Genomic DNA, 15,139 nt, shown 5'->3' on the forward strand with positions numbered 1-15,139 from the left:
GGACAAACAGGACAAGAACGACAAGGAGGACAAACAGGACAAGACCGACAAGGAGGACAAACAGGACAAGAAGGACAAGGAGGACAAACAGGACAAGACCGACAAGGAGGACAAACAGGACAAGACCGACAAGGAGGACAAACAGGACAAGAACAGCAAAGAGGAGAAACGTCTGATTCCACTGTGCTTCATCATCTTTAACCACAGTAAGCACTCTGCTTCTTACTCGCGGATCATTTTGATTCATCTTATTATATTTACGGATGTTTAACAAAGCTCCAAATGATTAATTTATTTCGTCATTTGTTGCTTTGAACTGACACGTCTCTCAAAACCTTAATTTAATGAGTTGGATCACAGTGTTTCCTCGTCCCGAATCACCAAACTGTCCATTTAGACTTATTAATATAAAGAGTCTCTTGACTTTAAATGATGTTCCTTTGACTAAAAGCACATTTAACACGTTTGGTATTTTTAAATACCACTACAGAGTATTTTGTGTAAATTTAGAGGTATTCTAATTGATTATTGTGAAGATTATTAACGTCTCCTTAACTATTCAGCAATGATTTATTTACACAGAATATGGCACGTATTCCATAATGTAGACACTTGTTGCGCAACTAACACATCTTCAGCGATGCAGACAACTCGTATTGGTAAAAGAGACACAAAGTAACATATTTGACCGATAACTCCATGTTTTGGATGAAATCTTAATGTCACAAACTGTGTCTCCGCCCCTGCAGGACACTGAAAGATGTCTGCAGCCAAAGGCGTAGCGGTCGGCATCGACCTGGGCACCACCTACTCCTGCGTGGGCGTCTTCCAACACGGCAAAGTAGAAATCATCGCCAACGACCAGGGCAACAGGACCACGCCCAGCTATGTGGCGTTCACCGATACCGAGAGGCTCATCGGCGACGCGGCCAAGAACCAGGTGGCGCTGAACCCCAGCAACACGGTGTTTGACGCCAAAAGGCTGATCGGGAGGAAGGTGGAGGATCCGGTGGTGCAGGCGGACATGAAGCACTGGCCCTTCAGGGTGGTGGGAGATGGAGGGAAGCCCAAGATCCAGGTGGAGCACAAAGGGGAGGAGAAGAGCTTCTACCCCGAGGAGATCTCCTCCATGGTCCTGGTGAAGATGAAGGAGATTGCCGAGGCCTACCTGGGCCAGAAGGTGTCCAACGCGGTGGTCACGGTCCCGGCGTACTTCAACGACTCCCAGAGGCAGGCCACCAAAGACGCCGGCGTCATCGCGGGACTCAACGTCCTGAGGATCATCAACGAGCCCACAGCGGCCGCCATCGCCTACGGTCTGGACCGAGGCAAGTCGGGAGAACGCAACGTCCTGATCTTCGACCTGGGCGGGGGCACCTTCGACGTGTCCATCCTGACCATCGAGGACGGCATCTTCGAGGTCAAGGCCACGGCCGGAGACACCCACTTGGGCGGAGAGGACTTTGACAACCGCATGGTGAACCACTTTGTGGAGGAGTTCAGGAGGAAGCACAAGAAGGACATCGGCCAGAACAAGAGGGCCTTGAGGAGGCTGCGCACGGCGTGCGAGAGGGCCAAGAGGACGTTGTCCTCCAGCTCGCAGGCCAGCATCGAGATCGACTCTCTGTTCGAGGGCGTGGACTTCTACACCTCCGTCACCAGGGCTCGCTTCGAGGAGCTGTGCTCCGACCTCTTCCGGGGAACCCTGGAGCCCGTGCAGAAAGCCCTGAACGACGCCAAGATGGACAAGGGCCAGATCCACGACGTGGTCCTGGTCGGGGGCTCCACCCGCATCCCCAAGATCCAAAAGCTCCTGCAGGACTTCTTCAACGGCAGGGAGCTGAACAAGAGCATCAACCCCGACGAGGCGGTGGCGTACGGCGCCGCCGTCCAGGCTGCCATCCTCATGGGCGACACCTCGGGCAACGTTCAGGACCTGCTGCTGCTGGACGTGGCGCCCCTGTCCCTGGGGCTGGAGACGGCCGGAGGGGTCATGACGTCGCTGATCAAACGCAACACAACGATCCCCACGAAGCAGACCCAGGTCTTCACCACCTACGCAGACAACCAGCCGGGGGTCCTCATCCAGGTGTACGAAGGGGAGCGCGCCATGACAAAGGACAACAACCTGCTGGGCAAGTTCGATCTGTCAGGAATCCCGCCGGCGCCGCGGGGCGTCCCGCTGATCGAGGTCACCTTTGACGTGGACGCCAACGGCATCTTGAACGTGTCGGCGATGGACAAGAGCACCGGCAAGGAGAACAAGATCACCATCACCAACGACAAGGGCCGGCTGAGCAAGGAGGAGATCGAGAGGATGCTGCAGGAGGCGGACAAATACAAGGCCGAGGACGACCTCCAGAGGGACCGGGTCTCTGCCAAGAACTCCCTGGAGTCCTACGCCTACAGCGTGAGCAGCAGCCTGCGGGACGAGAACCTGACGAGCCGCGTGAGCGCCGAGGACCTGAAGAAGGTGACGGAGAAGTGCGAAGAGACCGTCGCTTGGCTGGAGAACAACCAGCTGGCTGAGAAGGAGGAGTACCAACACAAACAGGAGGAGCTTGAGAAGGTGTGCAACCCCGTCATCAGCAAGCTGCACCAGGGAGGGAGGCCTGGTGGCAGCTGTGGAGAGCAGGCACGAGCCGGCTCCCAGGGGCCCACCATCGAGGAGGTGGACTGAAGGAGGCCCTTCGTGTGGACTGGGTGGGACTGTTGGAGAGAGGGTTTTATACGCGTCATTATCGTCCTCATTTCGTCTCTGCCTTGCTGGACAATAAGGACGAAACATTATTTAGGATAAATGTTCATTCAGTGACACGAGAACATTGTTTAATTTAACCGCCATGCTGCCCTATCATTGTATGTATTGTTGATGAATTAATATATTGTATTTTATATATGTATATTGTGGGGTTAGGGGCTTCATTAAAATGTTTCTAATAAGCTGTGTTATTACTCAAACTTCAAGTGTTTCTTTGAGGTGAGGAGTTGACCAATCAGCGTTGAGATGTCGACGGCCCCTTCATTTCCCTCCAGATTTTCATGTTTTTGCTCCCAATGGAACTTATTACTGTTTGTTTCGCTCTACGATCTCAATCACATCGCTATGGACTCTTGGTCAGAACAATCAGACGGTTGTGGTTATACATTTTATTCTGTTTAGCCCAATATCACAGCTCACAAGTTGCCTCAGATGGTGTTGAGTAGGACAGCAGGATTGTTAAATAAGAAGAATAAAGGCTCTGAGTCAAAGATGTCTTTCTCTGTTTTTTTCCTTGGAAAAAGGTGACAACAGCTACGTGCTGGAGACAGGTGTCCTATCAGTGTGAGACACTCCAGCTCAAGTCTTTTAATGGCCACACCATCCCAGCTCCATCACATGTAACCTCCATCAGATAGAACCTCTTTTTGATGACTGAGGGATCTGGATCCTACTCTTTAAGACTCTAGGAACAAGTAACCAGCATCTATGGAGCGCAGCTGCCTTGTAGGACAATACGGTGTAACAAGCTCTTTAAGACGGTGCTTTACCAGCGCCCTGTAGGTGAGGAGAACCTTAGATTATATTCTGGATATATATATATATTGTTAGCAATGAAATGTGTATATATATGTACATATATATACACATTTCATTGCTAACAATAGGCCACCACATTTTCATGAACTGTCCTCAAGTGGGAGAACATTCCATTTTTAAGTGGTCACATGTGACTAAAATAAATATATTATGTTGAGCTTCAAAGACATTTCTTTGAAATTAAAAATAAAGCAATGCATGTATATATAGTTTCTCTTCCATTTGAACTGCATATTTATTAACAGAAAACTAGTTTTATGATGACCGGGGTATAATAATAATATTAATAATAATAATAATCATAGAGCAACATCCAGTGAAAGTTCCATGTTGTTTAATAGTAAAAGGTTTCTCTTTAAATCACATCTGAAACATAATTAAGAACACTGAATATCAGAAACACGTCTCACATCAGATAAAAGATGTACTGCTGATACTTCATTTAAAGATACGCTAATTATAAAACACTATAAAATCATGAAAAACCTCCAAAAAACACATCTGGGTGGATGAAATGTGGAGAGAACCTTTATGTTTGAATTTGATGAAATAAAGACTGGAATCGGCCCACACGTTGATGTTCAGATGAAGGCAGCTTGTTTAAGGAGCTTCATGACATGTGATGATGTTTCTGGGGTCTTTCTTCCTGTTAAAGCAGCCTAATGAAGAACTACTCAAATGCTGTAATGTGGATTCATTCGTCCTCGGTAACCAAACGACATCCTCAAAACCCCTCAGATTTCATCCAATGGTTTCACACATTCAAGACATCGGTGGTGCTGTGTTTTACAGCTTCCCCTGAAGGCACCGCGGCTCCCAGCTGATCTTCTTCTATGGTGCTTGTCTCCAGACCTCTTCTCCGTTTATGAAGGTGGCTTTGAGGTTGAGGTCGTCGTCGAGCAGGACGAGGTCTGAGAAACAGAATGAGTGAGTCTCTCTCTGCTCCCCCCCCCTCCCCCCTCACCCCCCCTAACCCCCCCTCACCTGCGTCAGAGCCGTAGTGCAGGGTTCCCTTCTTGTGGTCCAGGCCCAGAAGCTGAGCCGGATGCAGCGAGGCCGCTTCCAGAGCTTCTTCTACACTGCAGCCTGAAGAAAGAAGTACAGTAGGAAGGTTCCTGGAGGACATTTGATCTCCTGGAGGAACGTCAGCTTATTGAATCCCAAACACCACAATCTGTGCTTTTATCAGATGGAGACCTGTGATTGTGCTGCTTTCCCTCAGATTCTTATTCTAATATCGCATTGAGTTATAAATATTGATTACGGAGAACAACTGAAAACAGAAGGGGTTTGACTTCGGGTTCCAAAGTTTACAATTTTCATTCTTTACACAGATTTGGACGATAATGATGTTTTAGTTAAATTTCTGTTTTTTGGTTTTGTTCTGCTGGTGTGTACAGATCGCACTGATGTTCTATTTGTTATTTTTTAAATAAAATGCTTAAAACAAAGTTCACAGAGAAATGTTCTCCTTTTAGAATCCAGAGAAGCATCAGAAGCGTCGTTCACTTCAAAATGAAACATGGCGAGCGAATGGTTTGCGTGGTTGGAACTGACCCGACGCGTGTTTGAAGTGTCGCACGCACATGTCCATCGTAGCGATGCTGCCGCACAGCGTCTTCGTGCCTGAAAAACAGAGAATTCAAACCAGCGGCGTCACCATGTGACATCGCCAACAGCCAATCCGTGATGAGATAGAACCAGTGACGTTAGCAGCTACGCTAACCGAGGAGGGGGAGGAGGAGGAGGAGGAGGGGGAGGAGGAGGAGGAGGAGGAGCACCTGCCACATAGGCGTGCAGACCCTGGATCTCGATGACCTGCTGGCCCAGGGTACGGCGCCCGGGGGGGAGACCCATCGCCGCGATGGCGTCTGTCACCAGCACCAGACCTGAGGACGCAGCAGGAAGTGACATCAGAGGTTGGTCTTCCAGATGACGTGCACCACGGCGACCTCTGACCTTTGGGGTGCGCTCGGTGGGCGATGCGCAGCGCGGCCGGGTTGGTGTGGATCCCGTCCGCTATCATCCCGTAGAACACTGTCCTGCCCAAAGGCACGCGATCACTGGTCAGGAGACCCACAATGCCCGGGTCACGGTGGTGGAACTGGACCGCGGGGGGGGGGGGGTTGAAGAGTTAAATACTACATATACACAGAGGTACAGCAGTACTGGTACCAGGGTGGAACTCACAGGCAGCATGGCGTTGAACAGGTGAGTGATGAAGGAGGCTCCCTGATGGACCGCCTCCTCGGCCTGAGACAGGTTGGCCACCGAGTGACCTGACGGGAAAACACAGAGGTACTACAACGTGTACTCCTAAATACTACAATGACAATAGTACTGTGGTACTATGTAAGGAGTAGAGAAAGCAGCCTGACCCAGAGACACGGTGATGCCCCTCCGGCAGAGCTCCCTCACCACCGATTGGCTGCCCGGCAGCTCCGGAGCCAGCGTCACCATGGCAACGTTGTCCAGGCTGCCGTAGGCCTCCATCAGGTCGTCCATCCCTCCGGCCTGGAAGGTCCTCAGGAACCGCTCAGGGTGGGCCCCTTTCTTCTCTGCGCTGATGAACGGGCCCTCCAGGTGGAACCCTGTTGGTATGTATGTATGGATCTATATAGATATAGATCTATATATCTATATGTAGATACCCCCTCCTGCTTGCTTAGACATAACATCGCACCAAGAACTCCGGCTCCATGGGCTCCTCCATTGTGAACTTTGACCTGTGGCAGAACCTGACACACATTTCCATTCTGATTATTAACCAGGAGGACAGATTTCACTGCATACGTTATAGACAGCGTGCGATGCGTTCAAGGACTAAAGGGACTCACCTTGTGATAGACGGCAGCAGGAGACGTGACCAGCGTGGGACAGAAGGACGTCACGCCGTGCTGGAGGATCTTCTTGGACACCAAGGACACTCCAGCACTGACGTCCTCCGAGGCCTCAGAGAAGTCCACTCCGTAGCCCCCTGAGGACAAAGGACGGACTGGTGAGGACATGTCTGCCTGCTAACGCGTGTGTGTGTGTGTGTGTGTGTGTGTGTGTGTGCGTCACCATTGATCTGCACGTCTATGAAGCCGGGGGCCACGATGCTGCCTTCACAGTCCACGCGGTCGTCAGCGTATCCTTGTTCATCAAAGAAAAGCTTCTCTGGGTCCAAGATACTCCCAGAACGCACCCAGAGGTCCTCTCTACACACACACACACACACACACACACACACACACACACACACAACATATCGTGTACTTTACTGGCTCTCTCAGCGTGTACTCTGTGTGTACTGTGTGTACTTTACCTCTGCAGCCGGCTCTCTCTCAGTATCCTGCAGTTGATGAACTGAGTGATGGGGGCATCGGACACCGACTTGTTGGACGGCATGTTTGTCTCTCAGCAGACGGACGGGGACAAACTCAGTGTCCGGCAGAACGAATCAAGCGCCCCTGTTAAACATGCTGAATTACGATGCAATGTAAATATGCACACACACATGAACTTGACCTTTGACATCTATCGCCCAACAGGACCCTGGTCTGATGACCACCAGGAACAGTGTAAAGGTGTGAATGTCCTCCTGAGACTCCTTGTTAAAGGATATCTCATGTCTTATCTTGTGGAGGTGCAGCAGCTGACTTTGACCCCTGGTCCTCGGCCTGCTCTCACATTCCTGCCCGTAGTCTCTCAGGGACACTCCTCTACCTGCCCGTTGTCACCGCGCTATACTCTGCTCGATGTCACGTGCTGTACGTACCGCGGAGGAGACGAGTCCAGGTGTCCTTTCGGGGACGGGATCCTTCTCGAAGCACAACTCAGACACGTCGCGCTTCTTCCTTTGAAAACACACTTTTCTCGGTGATGTCCGGTGAGCGCGCGTCCGTGTTTACATCCGACCAGAGTACTGCTCAGAGTACTGCTCAGAGTACTGCTCAGAGTACTGCTCAGTGTACTGCTCAGTGTACTGCTCAGTGTACTGCTCAGTGTACTGCTGCAGTACTCATCCGGTGTACATGTTACAGAAGGCAGCGTTACTTCGGCTGAGTCCGTGGAACACAAGCGGTGGAAACGGATGTCATGTGACACGCGGAGCTGCAGGTCAGCTGATCAAAACACACGTTGACTGAAGTCTGATCTCTGATCAGTTCTGAGCCTTTAATGAGGAAACATTCCAATGTCAAGGTACACAAATACTCAATGTACAAACCCTTTAAGTGCGAGTCCTGGTTTAGAAACCTTATTTCAGTAAAATAACTGAAGTGCTTTCATCTCCATGTGTAACAGCTGGAAATGTTCAGGTTAAATCTCGCTAAACGGGTAACGCCACCTGGCGTCGTAATCGTGTACCTGCACTGAAAAGTAGACGCAAAGCACTGCATACTTATGAATAATTATAATTATAAACATGGGTTTTCATACGAAAATGAATTAGAAAAATGACTACATCTCTGATGTTTATAACAAACCCAACCGTTTTAAAATCGGTTGAAAAAGTTATTATTATTTAAAGTACATGTACCATTACCAACACAATGTTATGGGTGAGCGAGCTGACTGTACCAAGATGGCCGCGATATTCGTCTCGGCACCAGACGGCGCATGCGCAGTGTCCACGAGCTGGCCATTCTATATACTGTATGCTACAGCTGTAGCTGCGTTGTGGCCCTTTCTCATTACGTAAAACAGCGAGAACGGACTTGCGTTCCCGCGAGAATAGACTCGGGAGTCCTGACCCACGGGTTCGGGCACAGATATAAACGTATAAAGGCTCAGCATAGAACCGGAAGTGTCCCCGTAGGACGGAGCGTCCCACGTCAGAGACCAGTCGGTCCTACGCGGTGGTTGGAGGAGCAGCTCAGGTCCACGAAGGCTGGAGGCTACAAGGAGGAGACTCAGATAGTGTCTGGACTCACAGACACACACAGTACTTCAGTACAAGTACTGTATACTGTACACAAGTACTGTGCACACAGTACTACAGTACAAGTACTGTACACAAAGTGTGTGCGTGTTCTTAAAGCTAAAGCCAGTAGAGGGAGCTAATGCACAACATTTAAACACAAACCTCACTGGACTTTAAGTACTTTAGTACATACGTCATGTACTATTGAGCAGTACCGATGAACACAAGTTTTATGGTGTTACTTTAGATTGTATCACAGGTACACACTGATAGTACAGAGCGTCTGTACATTGAAATGTTCAATACACGCTGTAACATGTAGTTATTAAACCCAAATGAACCCCACACACACACACACAGACACACACACACACACAGACACACACACACACACACACACAGACACACACACACACACACACACAGACACACACACACACACACAGACACACACACACACACACACACACACACACAGACACACACACACACACACACACACACAAACACAGACACACACACACAGACACACACACACACACACACACACACACACACACCATTCCTGAAAGTCAACAATAAACCACGTTTCCAGTAAGCCGGATACCTCCCCAGGTCTTGCTCATCGTCATGGAGACCACTACGAGGGTCCACTGCAGTTCGTCCCAACCAGCCCACCCATGGGGAGGCCTGGACAGCCTGTATACACACCCCCCCCCTCAATATGGATCAGAGAGTCCATCTCCACAGAGACACTGTGTGTCTCCAAACAGAAGATTCCAGAGGAGAGTCAATGTCTCACTCAACTTGTTATCATCTCATCTAACCTTAGATTAACACTTAACTTATTGAATTTCATCTCCTTCTTTCATCAACTTCATCTAACTTAACTCATCTTATCTTAACGGATCTTATCTTATCTTAACTTAAATCATCTTCAGTTACTTGAAATCTTTTGATGCATCTTCGGCCTCCATCTTGTTTTTAACCATTTAAACATTAAATGTCCATCAAACACCAGTTACATGTTCTGTCTTCATTGGGGAGGAAGCCCTTACCCCCCCCCCCCCCCCCCCCACTTCCTCTGATGTGTTGTGAGAGGTTTGTGTCGTTTGCAAACAGGGGGGGGGGGGCAGGGGGGGGGATCCTATCCATTAGCAAACAAAGCTTCACTACACAGCGACACGTCGTCTGATTCCTGCTCTCACTGATCTGCTAAATCTGTAGTTACTGATTGTTCCTGATGGTCCCCCCCCCCTTGATGGACAGACCCCCCCCCTCCTCCAGTTAGTTACTTAGTTACTGATGCAGATAGACAGGAAGCTCCATCATAAGACGGGAAAGCCTCCATCATCCTGTTAACCGTCACTCAACGCCTTCTTCTTTGTTTTCAGTCTGTGGAGTTAAACAAGGCATCATTTGCATATTCATACCTGTGGTTCCCTTGGAGGGGGGGGGGTTACAAGGAGTAAGGAGGCGAAAGATGGAGGTGTTGTCGTCTCTACTTTCTCTGCAGCCGACGTCCTCCTCCCCTCCACCCGGCCTGTTTGCATTCCTCTCAGTTAATAAGTGTTTGTCTGATCCCTGGTGGAGGAGGGGGAGTAAAGATCACCTCCCCCTTGACTCACCCAGCTGTGAAGAGGACAGGACTGATGCTGAGGAGGTGGAGGACGAGGAGGAAGAGGAGCACAGACCCACTTCTCAGCCATTAACTCATTGAATTAACTTCATGTAACACACAAACAGTGTGAATGAATGAGATGTGAAGACGTCTGCAGTTTAAATGTTGCTGATCTCCAAACTGGACGAGGAGGGGGGGGGGGGGTCAATCATTCAGGTTATTAGATGACATATTAAAGCTGAGAGCAGCACACTTTCTATCTTTAGTTTGAGGGGGATCCAGTGTGTGAGCTAAATGTTAATGTTGAGGACTAGCATCAGCATTAGCATGTTGCTAATCATCAATAATCAGTCTGTTTGACTCTAAATGGACCATCAATCACTAAATGAACATCATGCTGAACTGAAGAAGACTTGAAACTAGAGGCTGAGACCATAAACTCATGTTTACAATGTTTACTGATGGAATAGATCAAGAGAGAAGTAGAGTCATTTCCTCATAGACGTCTATGGGAGCAGAGGAGTCGCCCCCTGCTGGTCACTACACAGAAGTAGAGTCATTTCCTCATAGACGTCTATGGGAGCAGAGGAGTCGCCCCCTGCTGGTCACTACACAGAAGTAGAGTCATTTCCTCATAGACGTCTATGGGAGCAGAGGAGTCGCCCCCTGCTGGTCACACCACAGAAGTAGTCATTTCCTCATAGACGTCTATGGGAGCAGAGGAGTTGCCCCCTGCTGGTCACCACACAGAAGTAGAGTCATTTCCTCATAGACGTCTATGGGAGCAGAGGAGTCGCCCCCTGCTGGTCACTACACAGAAGTAGAGTAATTTCCTCATAGACGTCTATGGGAGCAGAGGAGTCGCCCCCTGCTGGTCACTACACAGAATGCAGCTTTAACTCATGAAGCTCTGACTTGTCTTTAAGAACCTGAGGTTTGTGAGGAAGACGACGATGAAGCAGCTGGTGATAAAACTTGCTGCCATTGAATAAAAAGGTCTCGCTCCACGCCCATCAAGTGGATGCCTGCCGATGCCAGGTGGGGGGGTGGGGGGTGCCTGGTGGCTCTTTGCTGGGGCTGCTCGAGAAGCCGGGTGGGTGGGGGGGGGTCTGGAGGCTTAGGCCAGGCCCGACCTGAGGGGGCAGGACGAGGCCCCTTTTTGTGGCCGTCGCCACGGCAGCTCAGTTATTGAGGGGCAGAGCACAATGTAGAGCAGCACTTTCAGCCACAACAAAGAGCATAAAGAAGTCACACGAGGGTCTGGACGGAGACACGGTCTCCTCCGTGGTCACAGGGTGGAGGCAGGAAGGTGGAGGCCGTTTGAGCCGCTCCTCATTCCTGCAGGCGTTGTGGAGGCAGGTCTGGACAAGCCCAGGCCAAGGTAAACCTGTGGCCACAAAGAGCGCATGCAGGACCCCCCCAGCTGCCTGGAGTGACAGCCTCTCTGACATCAGGTGAACCCCCCCCCCCCTCCCTCGCCCCCGCCACCTGATACACGGCTTCACCACATTTAACACGCGTCTTTCTGCAGGGACATTTTTTGTTGGTATGTTTCTGCCCCGTCATTGTTTTTTGTGGGGGGGGGGGGGGGGGCAATGCACCAACCAGAGTGTAAGCTGAGAGTCCGTTTGGTAACTGACGCTGGTGTTTAGAGACATTGTCCTGTGAGTCACTCACCTGTATGTTACCTGGGCAGCGCGTCACACGGAGATCTGCTGCTCAGCTGAAGGCTCCTGAAGCGAGTTACAGCAGCGTCCAACATGTGGCCCCCACCTATTCAAAGGAAAGGTTCACGCTTTTCACATTTCGCTGGGTCACATTTCGGTTGATGTTTTGACGCATGACCCCTATTTCTCGGGCGGTATTTGGCGGTAACCATGGTAACCGCGAGTCCAGAGCGTCCTCTCATGTCGGCCGGAGGCCTGGAAGCTTCCCGGGTTTACTAGTCACTCCAGAACTGGCTTTGTCACGCCGGTCTTCTGCCGCCTCATTCGCCCCCACCTACAAAAGAGCCCCCCCCCCCCCTCGGACCTTGCGTAATGAATAAAGAGGCCCTCCCACCGTTTCCCCGCCATTGTCTCCGTGTTGTTACACCGAGTGTGTGTTGCTCGCTAAGCCCCGTGATGGATGTCGGATTACCCCCTGGGGGGGGGGTCCTCCTGACAAAGAGGCAGTGGCCTGCACCGCGACGGAGGCAAACATGCAAACACACACACTCCCCAAACAGACACAAAGATCTACAAACCCCCCCCCCCCCCCCAGGACGTCCATGTCCATCCTCTCAGAGCACTTTGGTAGATATTAATACAAAGACATCTCACAGGAATGTGTTCAGTGGAACATCAGTTCCCATGATGCCCCCCCCCCCCAACAACGAGTCTGTGTGTGCAGGGGGGGGCATTAATGTTAGAGTCCACCAGTCAATATGATCCCTAAAGTGTATCTTTGTGTCAGAGGCCCTTTCAGAGCAAACAGCTGTGAAACCTCTCGTCTCTTATGGAGTATTTCATTTGGGTTTTGATTCACTTCCTGAAAACATCCATGAAATAATGAAGATGTTTTTTTTCATATTTATGCATCCTACACTCCATTAACTACAGAGTAAATGAACCACTTACTTACTTATAGCTCTACAACAACAACAACAACAACAACAATAAGGTCAGCACGGCGTGGAGAAGCACTAAACTACACCAAGTGCTCAAATACTCCAAAACGGAGCTGTTTCAGGTGAACTAGGTGAACCAAGGTCCTCGTGTGGTTTGATTCATGTTCTACTTTGATGTTTTTCTTCTTCTTTGGTTCTGCAAAGCGCTGCAGACCACCGTGTGGAGGCTGAAGTGAAGAAGAAATAAAGTCAAGAGGAAGGAGGCCGTTTTTAAAGTGAAAAAATGTGTCAGAACCTTCACCTTCAGGCTAAAGGACTTTCACTAAACCGTCCTCTGTGATGAATGTGGGCCTCCACCATTAACCCCACAGCCTCGGAGGGAGACCAGTAAGAGACCCCCCCCCCCACACACACACTCATACATGACAATGGCACCAGTAGTTACCCAGGAAACAGGCTTTTCATTAGCTGTGTGATAAAAAAGACGTATTCCCCGTCTCTTCTTCACTCACTGTTTCACATCTTGTTTTCTGTTGCTTTTTTGCAAGTTTCGGGGGGGGTTGGGGTGGGGGGGGGTCTGTGGAATAACTGGAAGGCTCCCACAGCTCCCAGTGCCTCCCAGCAGGTCCTTCACCAAACGTCTGTGAATTATCCATCACTCTCATTACAACAGTGACGCATTTATTCTTAATTTATTCTTAAGATATTTATATAAATATGAACAAATATATATATATATATATGTATATATATATATATATTTGTATATACACTCACCGGCCACTTTATTAGGTACCCCATGCTAGTAACGGGTTGGACCCCCTTTTGCCTTCAGAACTGCCTCAATTCTTCGTGGCATAGATTCAACAAGGTGCTGGAAGCATTCCTCAGGGAGTTTGGTCCATATTGACATGATGGCATCACACAGTTGCCGCAGATTTGTCGGCTGCACATCCATGATGCGAATCTCCCGTTCCACCACATCCCAAAGATGCTCTATTGGATTGAGATCTGGTGATTGTGGAGGCCATTTGAGTACAGCGAACTCATTGTCATGTTCAAGAAACCAGTCTGAGATGATTCCAGCTTTATGACATGGCGCATTATCCTGCTGAAAGTAGCCATCAGAAGTTGGGTACATTGTGGTCATAAAGGGATGGACATGGTCAGCAACAATACTCAGGTAGGCTGTGGCGTTGCAACGATGCTCAATTGGTACCAAGGGGCCCAAAGAGTGCCAAGAAAATATTCCCCACACCATGACACCACCACCACCAGCCTGAACCGTTGATACAAGGCAGGATGGATCCATGCTTTCATGTTGTAGACGCCAAATTCTGACCCTACCATCCGAATGTCGCAGCAGAAATCGAGACTCATCAGACCAGGCAACGTTTTTCCAATCTTCTATTGTCCAATTTCGATGAGCTTGTGCAAATTGTAGCCTCAGTTTCCTGTTCTTAGCTGAAAGGAGTGGCACCCGGTGTGGTCTTCTGCTGCTGTAGCCCATCTGCCTCAAAGTTCGACGTACTGTGCGTTCAGAGATGCTCTTATGCCCACCTTGGTTGTAACGGGTGGTTATTTGAGTCACTGTTGCCCTTCTATCAGCTCGAACCAGTCTGGCCATTCTCCTCTGACCTCTGGCATCAACAAGGCATTTCCGCCCACAGAACTGCCGCTCACTGGATGTTTTTTCTTTTTCGGACCATTCTCTGTAAACCCTAGAGATGGTTGTGCGTGAAAATCCCAGTAGATTAGCAGTTTCTGAAATACTCAGACCAGCCCTTCTGGCACCAACAATCATGCCACGTTCAAAGTCACTCAAATCACCTTTCTTCCCCATACTGATGCTCGGTTTGAACTGCAGGAGATTGTCTTGACCATGTCTACATGCCTAAATGCACTGAGTTGCCGCCATGTGATTGGCTGCTTAGAAATTAAGTGTTAACGAGCAGTTGGACAGGTGTACCTAATAAAGTGGCCGGTGAGTGTATATATATATGTAATATTAATATCCAAACAAATGATTGAATCATCGTCCAACATTTATTTTTCTGACCCATCGGTGGAGGATGGTCATGTGATGTGGTTGAAAGCTCCAGAGAACCTACTGAAGGCCCCTTGTAGTGGCTGCTTGTCTCATTTTATGTCATTTGTCAACTTCTAACAAGATGCTTTACGAATAAGAAGCAGATGCGTCACATCTGAGGATCAATGACAGCAGCCAAAATGATGATGAACACAAAGGCCTGACTTGACAGGAGGAGGTCCATCTGTCCTCCATGTTAGTTTCATGTGGCAGCACCGTCCATGAGGTCCCCCCCCCCCCCCCCCGCTGCGTCGGGTGCGTTCAGCACTTTCAGTCTGCGGCGCCTCGGCAGCGAGCGGTTAGCGTTTCACCCGAGGCTCCTCTTACCTGCATCG

General features: G+C 49.5%; 2 protein-coding genes across 3 annotated transcripts; one reads left to right on the top strand and one right to left on the bottom strand.

The window, feature by feature from the left end:
• Positions 1-47: 47 nt before the first annotated feature.
• LOC119220647 (heat shock 70 kDa protein 1) lies at positions 48-3,268 on the top strand. The gene is made up of 2 exons (XM_037476790.2): positions 48-206; positions 750-3,268. The coding sequence occupies exon 2, from the start codon at positions 761-763 to the stop codon at positions 2,678-2,680; it is 1,920 nt and encodes a 639-aa protein (XP_037332687.1). The 5' UTR covers positions 48-206; positions 750-760; the 3' UTR covers positions 2,681-3,268.
• Positions 3,269-3,897: 629 nt separating this feature from the next.
• Positions 3,898-7,817, bottom strand: amdhd2 (amidohydrolase domain containing 2). Of its 2 annotated transcripts, XM_037477431.2 has the most exons (12): positions 7,341-7,817; positions 6,888-7,032; positions 6,644-6,780; positions 6,418-6,557; positions 6,264-6,318; positions 5,959-6,171; positions 5,771-5,859; positions 5,540-5,684; positions 5,362-5,469; positions 5,138-5,206; positions 4,565-4,666; positions 3,898-4,491 (listed from the first exon to the last, which is right to left on the bottom strand). In XM_037477431.2, the coding sequence occupies exons 2-12, from the start codon at positions 6,968-6,970 to the stop codon at positions 4,412-4,414; spliced, it is 1,221 nt and encodes a 406-aa protein (XP_037333328.1). In that variant the 5' UTR covers positions 6,971-7,032; positions 7,341-7,817; the 3' UTR covers positions 3,898-4,411. The 2 variants fall into 2 exon arrangements, with proteins under 2 accessions (XP_037333328.1, XP_062421785.1); XM_062565801.1 differs by lacking the exon at positions 7,341-7,817 and having other exon boundaries at positions 6,888-7,317.
• Between the last annotated feature and the right edge of the window lie 7,322 nt (positions 7,818-15,139).

The sequence above is a fragment of the Pungitius pungitius genome, chromosome 12 (assembly GCF_949316345.1).
Source record: "Pungitius pungitius chromosome 12, fPunPun2.1, whole genome shotgun sequence".
NCBI lineage: Eukaryota > Metazoa > Chordata > Actinopteri > Perciformes > Gasterosteidae > Pungitius > Pungitius pungitius.

Coding starts and splice junctions, on each gene's coding strand:
- amdhd2 (XM_037477431.2), bottom strand. CDS start 6,970: ATGCCGTCCAACAAGTCGGTGTCCGATGCCCCCATCACTCAGTTCATC. Junction 5,685..5,770: donor TGTTCAACGCCATGCTGCCT/GTGAGTTCCACC, acceptor CCCGCGGTCCAG/TTCCACCACCGTGACCCGGG. Junction 5,470..5,539: donor CCACCGAGCGCACCCCAAAG/GTCAGAGGTCGC, acceptor CTGCGTCCTCAG/GTCTGGTGCTGGTGACAGAC.
- LOC119220647 (XM_037476790.2), top strand. CDS start 761: ATGTCTGCAGCCAAAGGCGTAGCGGTCGGCATCGACCTGGGCACCACC.